The 14,546-nt window shown below is 44.9% G+C and overlaps 1 protein-coding gene across 1 annotated transcript in view; it reads right to left on the bottom strand.

Moving 5' to 3' along the window:
• Nucleotides 1–14,546, bottom strand: part of cers3a (ceramide synthase 3a) — a 69,017-nt gene that overhangs the window by 14,300 nt on the left and 40,171 nt on the right. Inside the window, exons 6-10 of the mRNA XM_073032986.1 lie at nucleotides 12,879–12,929; nucleotides 9,971–10,063; nucleotides 6,521–6,649; nucleotides 5,329–5,435; nucleotides 3,575–3,728 (exon numbers count right to left, since the gene is read on the bottom strand). Coding sequence (XP_072889087.1) covers nucleotides 3,575–3,728; nucleotides 5,329–5,435; nucleotides 6,521–6,649; nucleotides 9,971–10,063; nucleotides 12,879–12,929 — 534 coding nt within the window. The remainder of the gene's footprint in view (nucleotides 1–3,574; nucleotides 3,729–5,328; nucleotides 5,436–6,520; nucleotides 6,650–9,970; nucleotides 10,064–12,878; nucleotides 12,930–14,546) is intronic.

Genomic DNA, 14,546 nt, shown 5'->3' with positions numbered 1-14,546 from the left:
ATTACAGAGGAAGAGGTGTTTGTTACCCTGAGGCAAATCGGTGGATAAATCCTCAGGGCCTGACAGGGTTTTTTCTACAACCCTACGGGAGGCAAGTGCAGAAACTGCTGGGGCCCTAGCAGAGATATTTAAATCAGTGACAGGAAAGGTACCAGAGGATTGGAGGATAACCATTGTTGCTCCACTGTTCAAAAAAAGGCTCGAAACAGAAACCAAGAAACTGTAGGCCGATGAGTCTGACATAAGTTGTGGGAAAGTTATTGTAAAGTACTCTAAGGGACCAGATATACAAGTACTTGGATAGACATGGACTGATTCAGGATAGTCAGCAAGGCTTTGTGCATGGTAGGTCATGTCTAACTAATCTTACAGAGTAATTTCAGTAAGTTACCAGGAAAGCCAATGAAGGCAAGGCAATGGATGTTATCTACATGCTCTTTAATAAGACATTTGATAAGGTCCAGCATGGGAGGTTGGTCAAAAAGATTCCGTTACTAAGAATTCAAGGTGAGTTAATAAATTGGATTAGACATCGGTTTTGTGGGAGAGCCAGAGAGTGGTAGTAGATGTTTGCTTTTCTGACTGGAGGCCCGTGACAATAGTGTGCCGCAGGGATTGGTGCTGGGACCTTTGTCGTCGTCTATATCAACAATTTGGATGATAATGTGGTTAAATGAATCAGCAAAACTGCGGCTGACACCAAGATTAGGGGCGCAGTGGACAGTGAGGAAGGCTATCATGGCTTGCAGAGGGATTTTCATCAGCTGGAAAAACACTGAAAGAACATGGTAAACTGCCTCAATGCCTGTCACCCAGGAGCACTTACATCATGAATATATTAACTCCTGTCTGAGGAGTGACTTGGATCTGGTTCAATTTGCCTAACGTCACAAAACATCAACAGCAGGTACCATTTCACTGGCTCTTCACTCAGCTCTGGAACACCTGGACAATGAAGATGCATACATCAGGATGCTCTTCATTGACTACAGCCCAGCATTCAAACGCTATAATCCCCACAAAACTAATCACTGAAATCAAGACCTAGGCCTCAATGGCCTTGTGCAATGGATCCTCGATTTTCTCACTTGCAGACCCCACTCAGTTCGGATTGGCAGCAACATCTCCATTGGCACAGGTGCTCCATAAGGCTGTGTGCTTAGCCCCCTGCTCTACTCACTTTATACTTGGGACTGCATGGCTAAGTACAATCCCAATGTGACAAATCGGTACAGGAGCCTGAGGTCACACACCACCAGCTTCAGGAAGTTGTTCCCCTCAACTACTAGGTTCCTGAACTAGTGCGGACATCTTCACTCACCTCAACACTGAACTGATTCCTCACTGTATGGACTCTACATCTCACGTTCTCAGTACTATTTACTTACACTCAGACTCTGCATAGCGCTAATTTGTTACAACACATTTATTCAATTCTTTATTGAAATTTTAAAAGATGACACTTAAAACTTCTCAAGAGTGGCTGCCATTACAGTAAATATTCAATTAGCCAATGAGAGTGCTTTACATACACTCTGAGCCACTCACAGAAAATCACGTATTAGTTCATGCTCTGCCTCCCCCATGTGTAAACAATCTTGCTCCCTTGTCAATCTATTCCATTTTTTTCACCCCTAATGTCTGGAAAGTGGCCTGTATCTTCCATTGAGGGGAGTACATCTAAGATGTCTAGGGAAAGCATTAGCATGGGTGTGAAGCTGCAAGCGATATGGCGTGAGGATGTTAATGATGCTGATCTTGAAGAGTTACTGCATTCTCATGGTGAAAGTAATGAAGAGCTTTGAGAATTGGCAGAGCCATGCAACCTGGGTGACTCTGAGGACACAGACCGAGGAGGGGAAACACCTGCAAGAAACCGCACCACAAGATTCCCCAGCACTAGCGTCACCACGATCACACAAATCATGGACCAGTTCATCGACAGTGACTCTGACTGGGAGCGAAGCACTGAGGCAAAGAGAGGTGTTCTCAGCGTGATTTCCCGCGACCAAGAGCTGCTTCGTGAGGGGGAAGCTGAAGAAAAGGCGTCAAATCTCGACGCCTACTTGAAGAAGAGCCAAAGTTAGAGGAGGACCCACTGCTCCCTCCTCTGGGATGTAACTATCACCTGCTTCCCTCCGCTGCTGCGAGGTGTCGCTGCTCCACTGATGTACAGGTTAGGCCTGTTTGTGTGTCCGTTACGCCACGGATTACTCTGTATATACAAAATAATATCATATCTCGAGTTTGATTGTTTTTTAAAAAAATCAGGCACACGTGTCCATCTGCATAATGCTATAATGAACCTGCACAGCGCTGGTCTACCCAGCACTCCACCTCCGAGGAGTGCATCCTCAGCGTTAAGCGGGGTCTGAGTGCATTTGCATTTTTTTTTATTTGTACAATTTGTCTTCTTTAGTTTTTGGTTTTATTGTATTTCTCTGCCTTACTGTTAATTGCCATTTGAACTTTATTTTTGTTGTAACTTACAGTAATTCCTTTTTCACATCTCGCACTTTACTGTTGCTACAAAAGAACAAATTCACAACGTATGTCAGTGACAATAAACATGATTCTGATTCAAAAGGCGAGGCCCTGTGACTGAGAAATATTCTCATCTGATGGTCTGCACTATTGCACACAAACCCCAAACTGAATGCTTGTGGCGCCTCCAGTCCTGGGCGAAATGGTGAACAATAAAGAGCTCCCATGCAGACACCATCTCCCCGTGCTGCTATCGGCCTGAGCAAGGTCATCTCTAAAGATGGACAACTATCCAAAGTCAACAATGATCCCACTTTTGAATGCTTGCACTCAATTTGCCCACTGGTCCTGGTGTGGGCTTTACCTCACACCGCTGTGTAGCGTCAGTGTTACAAAGGGTACGCAGTGCCTTACAAAGAGCACACGTGTCCTGTGATACCAGGCTGAAATTTGTTAGCGTTCAGGAAAGTCAACCTGCAGAAAACTGAAAGATATACATGTACAGATATGAATATTGGTCAGCATTAATGTGTGTTTGAATGCGAGCGAGATAGGGTGCATTTGAGCATGTGATATACTGCACAGTTAATTCCTACACCTGCTACCACTAAACAGTACAGCACAGAAACACCTTCAGCTTATGATCTCTGTGCTGAACATAACAAAAAGTTAAACTAAATCTCTTCTGTCTACAGTTCTCCAAGCTTTGCATAGCCATCTGCCTGTCTAAAAGCCACAACTGTATTTCCTCCACCACTATCCCTGGCAGCCCATTAGAGGCATCTACTGTGTAAAACAAAAACATGCCCCACCTCTACATCTGCTCTAAACTTTCTCTCTCTCTCACCTTAATTACGTGCTCTCCAGTATTTGACATTTCTCCCCTGGAGAAAAGATACCAGCTGTCTACTTCATCCACCTCTCTCTCAGTTTCATGAGCTTCTATTAAGTCTCCCTCAGCCTCCCATGCTGCAGAGAAAACCCTGGTTTGTCCAAATTCTCAGTGTAGCTCATGCCCTCAAATCCAGGTAATTTACTGGAGAACCTTTCCAAAGATTCCACATCCTGAAAGAGATACGAAGTGGCTTACCTTGCTGTAGAGAAACTTTGTGAGCATCCGTAGGATGAGGTAAGCCCAGAAAATGTGAAGCAACTGAAGGACAACCAGCATGACATTGAAGAAATAATATCCAAAGAATGCAGGGTAGTGGTAAATCGGATAGACCCAGGTACAGTGGATGATCCTATCGAGAACAAGAGTGGGTTAAGCCAAAACAATAGAAGCTAGCGGAAACACTCAGCAGTCAATGCCTCAGGTCAAATGACACTTTGTCAGGGCTGAATAGGAGACAAAAGAACAATAAGGTGCAAACACGAGGAAATCTGCAGATGCTGGAAATTCAAACAACACACACAAAATGCTGGTGGAACACAGCAGGCCAGGCAGCATCTATAGGGAGAAGAACTGTCGACGTTTCGGGCCGAGACCCTTCATCAGGACAGGTAACCCGGGTTCAACTCCCCCCGCTGCCTGTTAGGAGTTTGTACGTTCTCCCTGTGACTGCATGGGATTCCTCTGGGTGCTTCGGCTTCCCCGCACTGGCTGAAGACGTACCGGTTGGTTAGGTACGTTGTCCTATGATTAGCTCAGATTAAATCGGGGGATTGCTAGTGGCATGGCTCAAATGCATCTCAGCAGGTGGATTAAACTGCAGGGAGTGTGGGGAAGTGGGGATAGGGTAAAACTGGGTTGAGATTGGGGATACTTCCTGAGTGAATAGGAGATGCTGGAGGGTGAACACGTGCAGAGAAGGATGTAGGATTGTGACCAGCACTTCAGGCTGGCCACGTTCTCCACTCCCAGAGGGAACAAAAAGGGACGACTGTAAGCCAATCTTAGCTAACGTTTCAGCTGTATGACTACAATGAGAAATCCAGTTAGCTGAAGTTGTCAAGACCAGAAGGCTGTAATGTGCCCAGACTGAAGTTTCAGATTTTATTGGGCCTCACTGTGCGGAGGCTGCATACAGACAGGGTTGAACACGGAGGCTGGTGGGCAAGTTAAGCGTCCTGGAAAGAATTCCGATAGATCCTGTCATGTCCTAGATGAGCCCAGAGAAAGTTAAAACTCGGACGTATCACATCCCGGTAACAAATGTCTGAACACTGTCACAATCATGGCCACTACTGTATTTTAAAAAAACAGTTGGGGAGGGAAAAAGTGAAAGACCTATAAAAAAATGAACTGTAGAAATCAGAAGGCTGTAGAAAGTCCACCAACACTCCTGCTTCACAGTCCTCAACAACATCCCATTTTTACTACATATCAGCTCTCAATGAGCTGAATCCCCCCCAAAACGCTGCACCTCCAGACCTCTCCATTCAATTCCACTAACCAAGCCACACTAATTTTCTTGTTGTCATTAAGTTCTTCTGCTGATAAATCTGGTAAGTTTTGTATCAAGTGCAAATATCTCCCTTTATCACCAAAATTCAAGTCCAAATGTTAACATATGTCACAAAAAGTTTGTAAGTTCCTGCTGATTAACAGAATATATATTAAACTTTGCTTTTCATTGTCTGAGCCAATGTTGGAGAAAAATCCTTTGGATTTCATGGGTACTCATCTCATCAGCCTTCCCTTTCCAAAAGCTATCGAGCACGCTTTCCTCCTCAACCCTCAGTTACCCCTTCAAAAATTCTTTTAAGTAAGACATGACTGTTCCTCAATAAACCCATGCTGACTGTTCCTGATTAACTGGTGCCTCACTTGGCGAAGGGTTATAACGTCTCCTAGAACTGATTCCAATAATACCCCAGCTGTTCAGCTCTGTATTTACTCACCAGAAAGGGAAGATGACAAGCCTGGTAATTATAAAAACAGCAGCAAACACCACGAAGAGGGAGTTGCAGACGGATTTCCACCCAGCATAATGGAGCATCTTGGCCGACTGCACAAAGGAGGGATGAAAAATTAATGGAAATGGTAACTGGTTCATTGAATAGCTTGCCTTCCATACTCTCCATACGGATCAGATCATTACACAGGGCACTGAAGTACGTGGAACAGGGTAAAGCAATAACAATGCAGAATAAAGTGTAACAGCTACAGAGAAAGTGCAGTGCAGGTAAACAATAAGATGCAAGATCGTAACAAGGTAGATCACAAGAATCTGTTTTACCATATTTGGGAACTATTTAAGTTTTATAACAGGAGGACAGAAGCTGTCCTTGAGCCTGGTGGTACATACTGTACTTGCAGGCTTTTGGATCTCCTGCCTGACAAAAGAGGGGAGTTAAGAGAATGGCCGGGGTTGATGGAGTCTTTGATATACTGGCTGTGTTACTGATGCAGCAAGTATATTTCAGCTTTATATAGTGAGAAGTATAAATCAGCTTGAAACAAAAAAAACCATCCAGGCATGCACTGAACACACAGAATAAAATGATAATGAAGAGAAACCCATCACTGAAAGCCAGCTCATTCCAGTGGGCACATTTGCCTTCTATTAACAGAACAGTTGGGACAATTGTCTGCAGTCCACGAAACGCTGCCAATTATCACCAGCACCACATTGTCTTTTCCTCAACCAAAGGGGACGACTTCACTCATCCCATCACTAAACTGTTCCCACAAACAATGAGGTCACTTTCAAGGACTCCTCATCTCATGTACTCAATATTTATTGTTTATTTATTATATTACTGTTTCTTCTTTTTGCAGTTACACAGTTGATGTCTTCAGCACTCTGGTGGAACGTTCTAGTTGGGTGGTCTTTCAGTGATTCTAATATCATTATTATTCTATAGATTCATTGAGTATGCCCATAAGAAAATGAAAACTCAGGGTTATATGTGGTGACAAATAACGTAATTTGATAATAAAATTTCATTTGAACTTTGAACTATTCTAAGGCCAGTGGTTGACCAGTTGTTCACCTACATCAAGGGAACCTTTCCCCTAGCCTTCACCCTCTAACATACCGACAGAGATAAATAAATCGGAGGTAAATCGAACATTCTGGCTCCAACCTACCTCCAACAGGATGTCAGACGAGTCGTGCACTGCCATGACAAGCGTTCCCACACGGATGTAGTTTGCACACCAGGAGAAACTCAGCAGGATGATAGTTGCTAAATGATGAATTATTTGTTCTTTAAAATCCTGGTAAATTAAGAGTTACTTTGCTTGAATGAAAAACTTCCAACATTTGGGTATACTTTCAGAACAGAACGTTAAAGAGTATCTCACCCCCAGTAAGCACTCCAGCCTGTGAGATAATAACTTCTCCCCATGAGACCACTGAAGCTAGAACTGTTCAAAAATCCTTCAAGAATTTTGAGACTAGAAGACTATAAGAAACAGAACTGGAATTAGGCCATTCAGCCCATCTAGTCAGCTCTGCCAGTTAATCATGGCTGATTTATTTTCTCTATCAACCCCATTATCTTGCCTTCTCCATGTAACCTTTGACACCCTTACTAGTCAAGAACCGGTTTTAAGTATACGCGGTGACTTGGCTTTCACAGACGTCTATCGCGATGAATTCCACAGATTCAATACTCTCGAAAACCTCACTTCTGTTCTGAAGGGACATCCTTCTATTCTAGTCTCCGTGACTGTAAAGAGCATCCTCTCCACAGTCGCTCTGTCTCGGCCTGAGGTTAGAGTGCAAGGCCACAGTAAGTAAGTGAAATGAGGATTGGGGTGACTGACAGAAACAAAAACAAAAACAAAAACAACACACACACACACACACACACACACACACACACACACACACACACACACACACACACACACACACACACACACACACACACACACACACACACACACACACACACACACACACACACACACACACACACACACACACACACACACACACACACACAAAAAAAAACAGGCCCTCTGAGCCTAAACTTATTTTTTTCTTACCACTTTCCCATGAACTTCCCTCAGACTCTATCACTCCCCTATAAATCAGGGGCAATTCACAGTGGTCAATTATTCTACTGAACTGCACGTCTTTAGGATGTGGGAAGAAATGTGAGCATCTGGGGAAACTATGTTAGGGAGTCGGGGAGAGCGTGTAAACTCCACACAGCTCGTACCCGAGTTCAGGATTGAACCCAGGCCGCTGGAGCAGTGGGTCAGTGGCTCTGCTGGCTGTGATAGCTGAGGAGTTAATGGTGGCATCAGTTCAGGGATCTGACTCACTAGTGGCACCCTGAGTACATGCTGCCTCAGGACGCCTGCCTCTCGATGCAGTAACGCCAACAGCCGTGCACCTTTCTGGCAAAAACCAGGTTGCAGCACACTGCATCCCTCATCAGCCCTGGTGCGGCAGTACAACAGTGTGGGGTAGCGATCTCCAGCATCACTTTACACACTATCCAGCTACGGCGGAGACAGAGTGCAGTCAAACGAAAGGTAACGTCTCCTCCCCGTGTCTCAGCAGTCACAGAGGAAACCCACTGATAGTGTCAGCGTGAATACAGCATGGAAACAGGTCCTTCACCCCAACTCGTCCTTGCTGACCAAGATGTCCATCACAGTGAGCCTCATTTGTCTGCATTTGACCCTTATCCATCTAAACCAGGAGGTCCCAACCCTTCTCTATGCCATGGACCCCCTAACCATTAATCAGGGGGCCTGTGGACCCCAGGTCAGGAACCCCTGCAAGCCTTTTCTATTCACGTATCTGTCTGAATGTCTTTTAAACGTTATAATCCTACTCACCTACGACCATTTCCCCTGGCAGCTTGCTCCATATACCACCTCTATGTTAAGAACTTTATCTTTTTAAACCTTTCCCCTTCTCACCTTAGCTCTATGTTCTTTTAGACTCCCCGGTCTCCAGACTCACTACAATCCTTATGATTTTATAAACCTCTATAAGGTCACCCCTTGGCTTCCCACACACCAGGGGAAAAATTAGTCCCAGCCTCTCCTCGTGACTCAAGCTGTTGTCAGACTGGAGAGCTCGAGCTTTAGGGAGGTGTTATTACAGATTGACTCCTAGAGTCAGTGTTCACATCAGGAACATTCATAACTGTGGTCATCCCACCCAAGGGTGACGGTGAACAGCCTTACTTCACAGAGCAGACAGACCCTGCCGAAGCACTGCAGGCAGTCAGTGTTTTGTATTTTCCCCAGGTGACTGGTCATTAAAAGTTCAGCCATCAGGCCTTTCAGCAAGAGACTGGCACTTCAGAATGACCAGGACAATGTCGGATCAACCAGCTTATTGATTAGCGAGCACTTGTCAAGAATGTCATCTACCCTGCTTGGGGGTATTCTGGAGTTAGGGTATGTAACAAATATTAAATTCAACAGCAGGCATTCTCAGACATGAACATGGATTGTAAATTAAATTTAAAGTGCAGCCCTGAACAGGAGTTTTCCTGGAGCCGTGGACACTGGTCGATTGAAAATCAGACAATGCTGATTAACATTCATTTTGGGTGTCGGGAGTGTGGGTGTAAAGGAGGTCTGTGACAAATACAGGCAATTCAAAGGAGGCTCAGTAACTATAGAATTGTCCTGCAGTTACCATTGATCTTCAGCACATAAAATGTCATGTAATAGTCGGTCGAGCAAGCCTCTTCCTCCAAGATTTTGTTAAATAAACCATTTCTGTATCCACTAGCTTCAACGCCTCTCTATTGACTTTGTTCACATTACAACATACCCGATTACCAATCCCTTTCGGAAACTGTGTTCCATTTTCCTTATTCCTGCGGTTTTGACTTCACTAAACCTGGTTCAAGGATGGAGGCTCTGGCATTCCTCATTCAGGCCCAGCACTTTACTGGCTAAGCTGAGCACTGGCACACTGGCTGCTGCATCCTAACTTTACCTGTCGTCGGCCAGACAGGTGTTAATGGAGCAAAACTGCTTCAGTTCCTGAACACCTTGGAAAGGTCCTGAGCAACAAGGCTCGGGAGTTCAGTCACGTCAGATCACACGGCTCAGCAAACAGCAAATGGAAAGACTGAATCTGCTAACCCGACATGGAATTTTTTTTTTAAATACATAGGCAAGCTGATTGGAAAGGGACATATTAGATCAGGCAACATCAGTGGAGCAAAGGAATAGCTGATGTTTTGAGTCAGAGCCTTGCATCAGGACTTCAGGGTCCCAACTCAAAACATCAATCATTCCTTCGCCTCTACAGATGCTGCTTTACCTGCTGCGCAGTTTTTTTTGCGATCTCTAGCTAAACTCTTGTATACTAGCAAATTACTCCCAGGACAGGAGATGATGAGGAAACCAATCAGTCCATTATATCATGAATCCCAACTTCAACTATCAAATTTGATTTAATTAATCCTTACGCACAGGTCATCTAATAACACCAGGTTAGAAAATCTCTATTGACCTCACAACCGTATTCTCAAAAGATAATGGTACAAAAGCAGAAGTCCAAATCGCGGTATTTACTTTACACTAAGCCAACATCCAGAATACAACACTTACCTTTCTTTTCACATCCGATGCAATACTAAACAAGAGTGACCAATAGAAACTCAGTTCAATGATATAGTACCAATACTGGGAAGGTAACAATGTCTGTGGAGAGAACAGAGAGACATCCAGCAATGAGGCAAGCTCGCAATATCATTACAGACCTGACACGGTACATGATGGATGAATGAATGAAGATTCTGCCCACAGATTCTGTGGACTGCTACATCACAACTGAAAGTTTTTTTAAAACTCCATCCTACAAAAATAATACCCTTGTAGCAATCAATAAAAGCATTCCCTCGATCTTTCAAACAGGTTTGAAATTTCAGGGACATTGAGAACAAAGATACTTTAAAGGGTGGAAAGCAAGAGAGATTGAATGGCATGAGTGGGCAGGGTGCTGGCAGAGAGAGTGCACTAAAATGATCTCACCATAGGACTGACCCATTTTATTGCCGTGGCACACTCACTCCAGTCTGTAAACTCTTTCTGCCATCTTCAGAGTACCCAGTCCGCTTGGACATCCCTGTCTGGCCTTTTGGCCTCTGTGTCTATACCATCCCCAACTGCTGAGCTCGAAGGCACACACTCAATGACTCAGGAACAGCTTCTTCCCTTCTGCCATTTGATTTCTGAATGGGCATTGAACCCATGAACACCTCACTACTTTTATTTTTATTTCCTTTTTTTTTGGCACTACTTATTTAATTTATATAAAGTTAACAACATCCACAACATATGCTGGCGATATTAAAACTGATCCGATTCCTTTGCCCTTACTCACTCTAACTTACTCCACTCTGAAGAAAGATTTACCTCCTGCCTCCCCTGTGATGAGGAAAGGCTGCACGGTGGTACAGCTGTTGCCTCCCCCGCCAAATCAAACCATGGAGTTTGGGCATCTTCTCCCTCGAGTCTCCCACAATCCAAGAATGTGCAGGATAGTAGGCTAACCAGTCACTACAAATTGCCCATGCTGTTTAGTAAACTCCAGGGAATGTGGGGAAGTTAAAATGGGATGAGAGTAGGATTAGCGTAACGGGATGCTTGATGGTTGATATGGATTCAGTGGGCTGAGCTGCCAACGTCCATGCTGACACCGCGACTGCACCATACCTTTCAAAGTCACAACTCCACGGGCCAACCTGTTTACAGAAGGTACAGAGCACAAGATTCCTGACCTGACCTTCTACAAGGATCCTAGATGCACTTGCTGCACTTACACAGGAATGAAAAATGATACACAAAGTGAAAGTGAGATGTTTCTCCATGTACCACATGGAGTGCCGATGCCCAGGGAAGAGTTAGCCAGCACGCAATCAGTCGACCTGTTTGGATTTAACTCCCCAGCCTCAGGCTGAATACATCTAGAAAACTTGCAGGAATATCCAAGCAGAAAGTTCAGTCAGACATTGTGTTTTTAGCCTTGTAACCAGAGCACAGTAGACACAGGGAGGCATCTTGCTCAACTTGTTTGTAACAGGATCCCAGCAAAAGCTGTACAGGACAAAGAGATTCCATACTACCGCCACATTACGTCTGCACTGCCTGGCAGAGTCAGATAAAATAAAAGCTTGAGTGAAAGTCAGCCAGGGAAGAGAGATCACTGACTTGTAACTCAAAGGCCAGGGTCAGAAATTAAGAAATGAGAGTTCAACTCCCAACCTGGGAGCTGTGGAATTCGAATTGATCATTAGTCTCGAATCTTATTGGAAATTCTTTGATTTTAGTAATGGTGACCAGGAAAGGATTAAAATGCCATTAATATTCCATACTACTTCCTCCTCTGTAGTGAAACTGTTTCAATAATGCTTTGTGGGGGAGGAGACCTATCATCCTTACCTGGACTGGCTCCAGACTTTAAGCAAGTTCACTGCCGTCTCTGAGTCGTACTGTGACTACCACATTGCAGCCAATGAAGCAAAACTAAAATGACTCTGGTTGTTGACCTATAAACTCGCTCCCAGCCCTTGCAAAGTCCTCTTCACAAAGCTCTGGCGAGCACAGACCACAGCGGGAGACCAGTCCAGATTCAGGAACAGCCTGTCACTTGTAAGGAGCACACGTTACAGACAGCGTGGACAACACCTTCCCTGCCTGCCCCAAACAGCAGCACGGTGGGTGATTAATCTACCTCAGAATGGACACTGACCTCTCAATCCCCAACCACTGAGAACACGAGCTGTGTCCATCCACTGGGTTACACCAGGCAGCTTACCGACAAAAGGGCACTCAAACCACGGGCGCTCTTTCAGCGGCAGCCCTCAGTTAAATTCTCGAAGGGGTAGGTCCAGTGGTACGTTTGGGAAAGAAAGAAACCACACAGAGGGAGGCAAGGAGGAATAATTTAAGTGAATGTTTAAATTTGACTGCAGAAGATATGTCCATTAGCAGCAGCCTCGTTTCCATGGGGCGCAGGCCCCTGTAGAGTTGCCTATAGTTCAGGCACTTCACTTGTGGGGGAGGCCTGGAAGGTTAAGGACCTGCTGTTGGGCTTCATGGAGGTCTAGTTTTGTTGATCGTGACTAATCAGTGGTTATGGTGCTATCTTGAGATGCTGGGGAGTTGCCTCTATTAATGTGGACCCACTGACAATGAAACTTAGAGGATGTTGTACTTCTGGGCATGAGGTTGTGTTGGCAAAGCCTCGGCAGTGGGTCAGTCCTGTCTTGATCTCAGGAGACAGGGATGAAACCAAACAAAGTTTTCATGAGCAGCATTAGGTTACATTAACATTTTCCTATCACTAACATTGCTCCTGTTTGATAATCTTCACCATTGTCAACTATTAGTGCAAACCCTAATCAACTTCCTGCATCAAATACAAGTCGACTCTGCAAAAAAAAGTGTAGCTGTTGAGATGGAACCTGCTTGGCCAACATGGTGCAGGAGCAAACTAGCTCTCTGATCGACTCACCTGTTTAGGATATCCCACCCAGACTTCCCACGTATCATAAAACCATGGTTTCTGTAACAAAGAAAGAAAAGTACAGCCCGGGTTAATTAACTGAAACTAGAAATGCATCGTGACCAAACAGAGGAAACAAACTCTGCGTCGAGCAGCATCTTTGGGAGGAAAGGAACCGCTGACGTGTCGGATCAGAACACTGCTTCAGGATTGACCTGTAACGCTGTCAGCTCTCGTCCCGCCAGAAGACTGCTTTTGCTCCTGATTCCAGCATCTGCAGTTTCTTGCCGCACCATCAGAAAGACCGGGTTTTTCAGAAATTATCTCCAGTTTCTTGAGATGTCCCACGTGGCTCCTGGACCGATGAATTGCGGCCCCGTTGGCCTGGAGGGTGAAACGGCAGCGTGGTACTGGTGTGCACGCAGCATCCATCCACCCACCACTTACCCTCAGGCTCGGCGGCTCACCAGGTAAAGTCTGGTGAGAGCACGAGTAACAATTCCTCTAGGATCACTTCATCGTGAAAAAAAACTGAAGCAGTAATACTGCACAGTAGCCTGCATTTATAACGAGTTCCCCATGGAAAATGTGTACAAATTCACAAAAAGATTTCATAAGCAGCCTTAGTTAAATATTATAACTGATTCCAGCACATCTCAGTCGGAGCGAAGTAACGCAACACAGGAATGTGATCTACTTGTCACCCGACATGTGGGGCTGTCAGGTGCCCCTTCTTGCCTGTACTTGGGCCACAACCTTGCAGAGGTGTCACTTTGACCGAGGGTTATGAAAACAATCTGCCGGAGGAACTCAGCAGGTCAGGCAGCATCTGTGGGGGCAAAGGGATGGTCAACTTTTCAGATCAAGACCCTGCATCAGAAGGTTGACTGGAGGCTGCCCAGTTTGCCTACCCTATCCAGTCCCAGCACTTACGGGAGATTCAGATCCAATTTGTATTACACAGGAAGGGCGTGGGTTTCTTGCAAACATAAGTTTGCATAACATATACCAGAAGTACAATTGGTACACGTCTTTTTCTACATTTATTGTACCATCAATTCATTTTCCTACATCATGTCAATGCCACTTATTTCGTCCTTAACCATGTCCCCGTGAGGAGCTGGTACACAACACCGAGCCCCATGGGGTGCAGTGGCAGAAGGATCTTAGACTATGGTCCTTCCCAACTTCAATGTGTCCCTTGGCATGCTGGAGTTGGCTAGTCAGCTATATTCACTTGTAGACATCTCCTTGCACTGGAAGACCAGCAAGCTTTGGGCTGACCAAAGTTCACCTTTTACTAAGTTGACGATCTTCCAGCAGCCAATGTTTTAACTCGGTATGCATCCCAGGGAACAGTCACAGATCATGAAAAACACGGAATGCTTCATGAATACACGTCGTCCTTAGTAATCCCTGCATTGTTCCAGTGTCGCTGTTTGTGTTGCTGAAGGTGATTTTGGAAATATTTCAAAAGTAGACTATTCACAATTTTAAAAAATCACAAAGGAAGCAACAGTGCAAAAACTTACATGTTCATGGTCGATACACTTAGTAGTGAAAAAAAACAAACGTGGGGTGATACACTCTTTACACTGCTCCAAGGAACTTCCCCACCCAACACCACCTCTCCATTTGCACAGGAGAAGGGCCCTAGACTACACTCCTTTGCATTGG

Source organism: Hemitrygon akajei, chromosome 30, assembly GCF_048418815.1.
Source record: "Hemitrygon akajei chromosome 30, sHemAka1.3, whole genome shotgun sequence".
Lineage (NCBI taxonomy): Eukaryota > Metazoa > Chordata > Chondrichthyes > Myliobatiformes > Dasyatidae > Hemitrygon > Hemitrygon akajei.
Note: the sequence above shows the minus strand (reverse complement) of the source record. Positions and strands in the feature narration are given on the sequence as shown.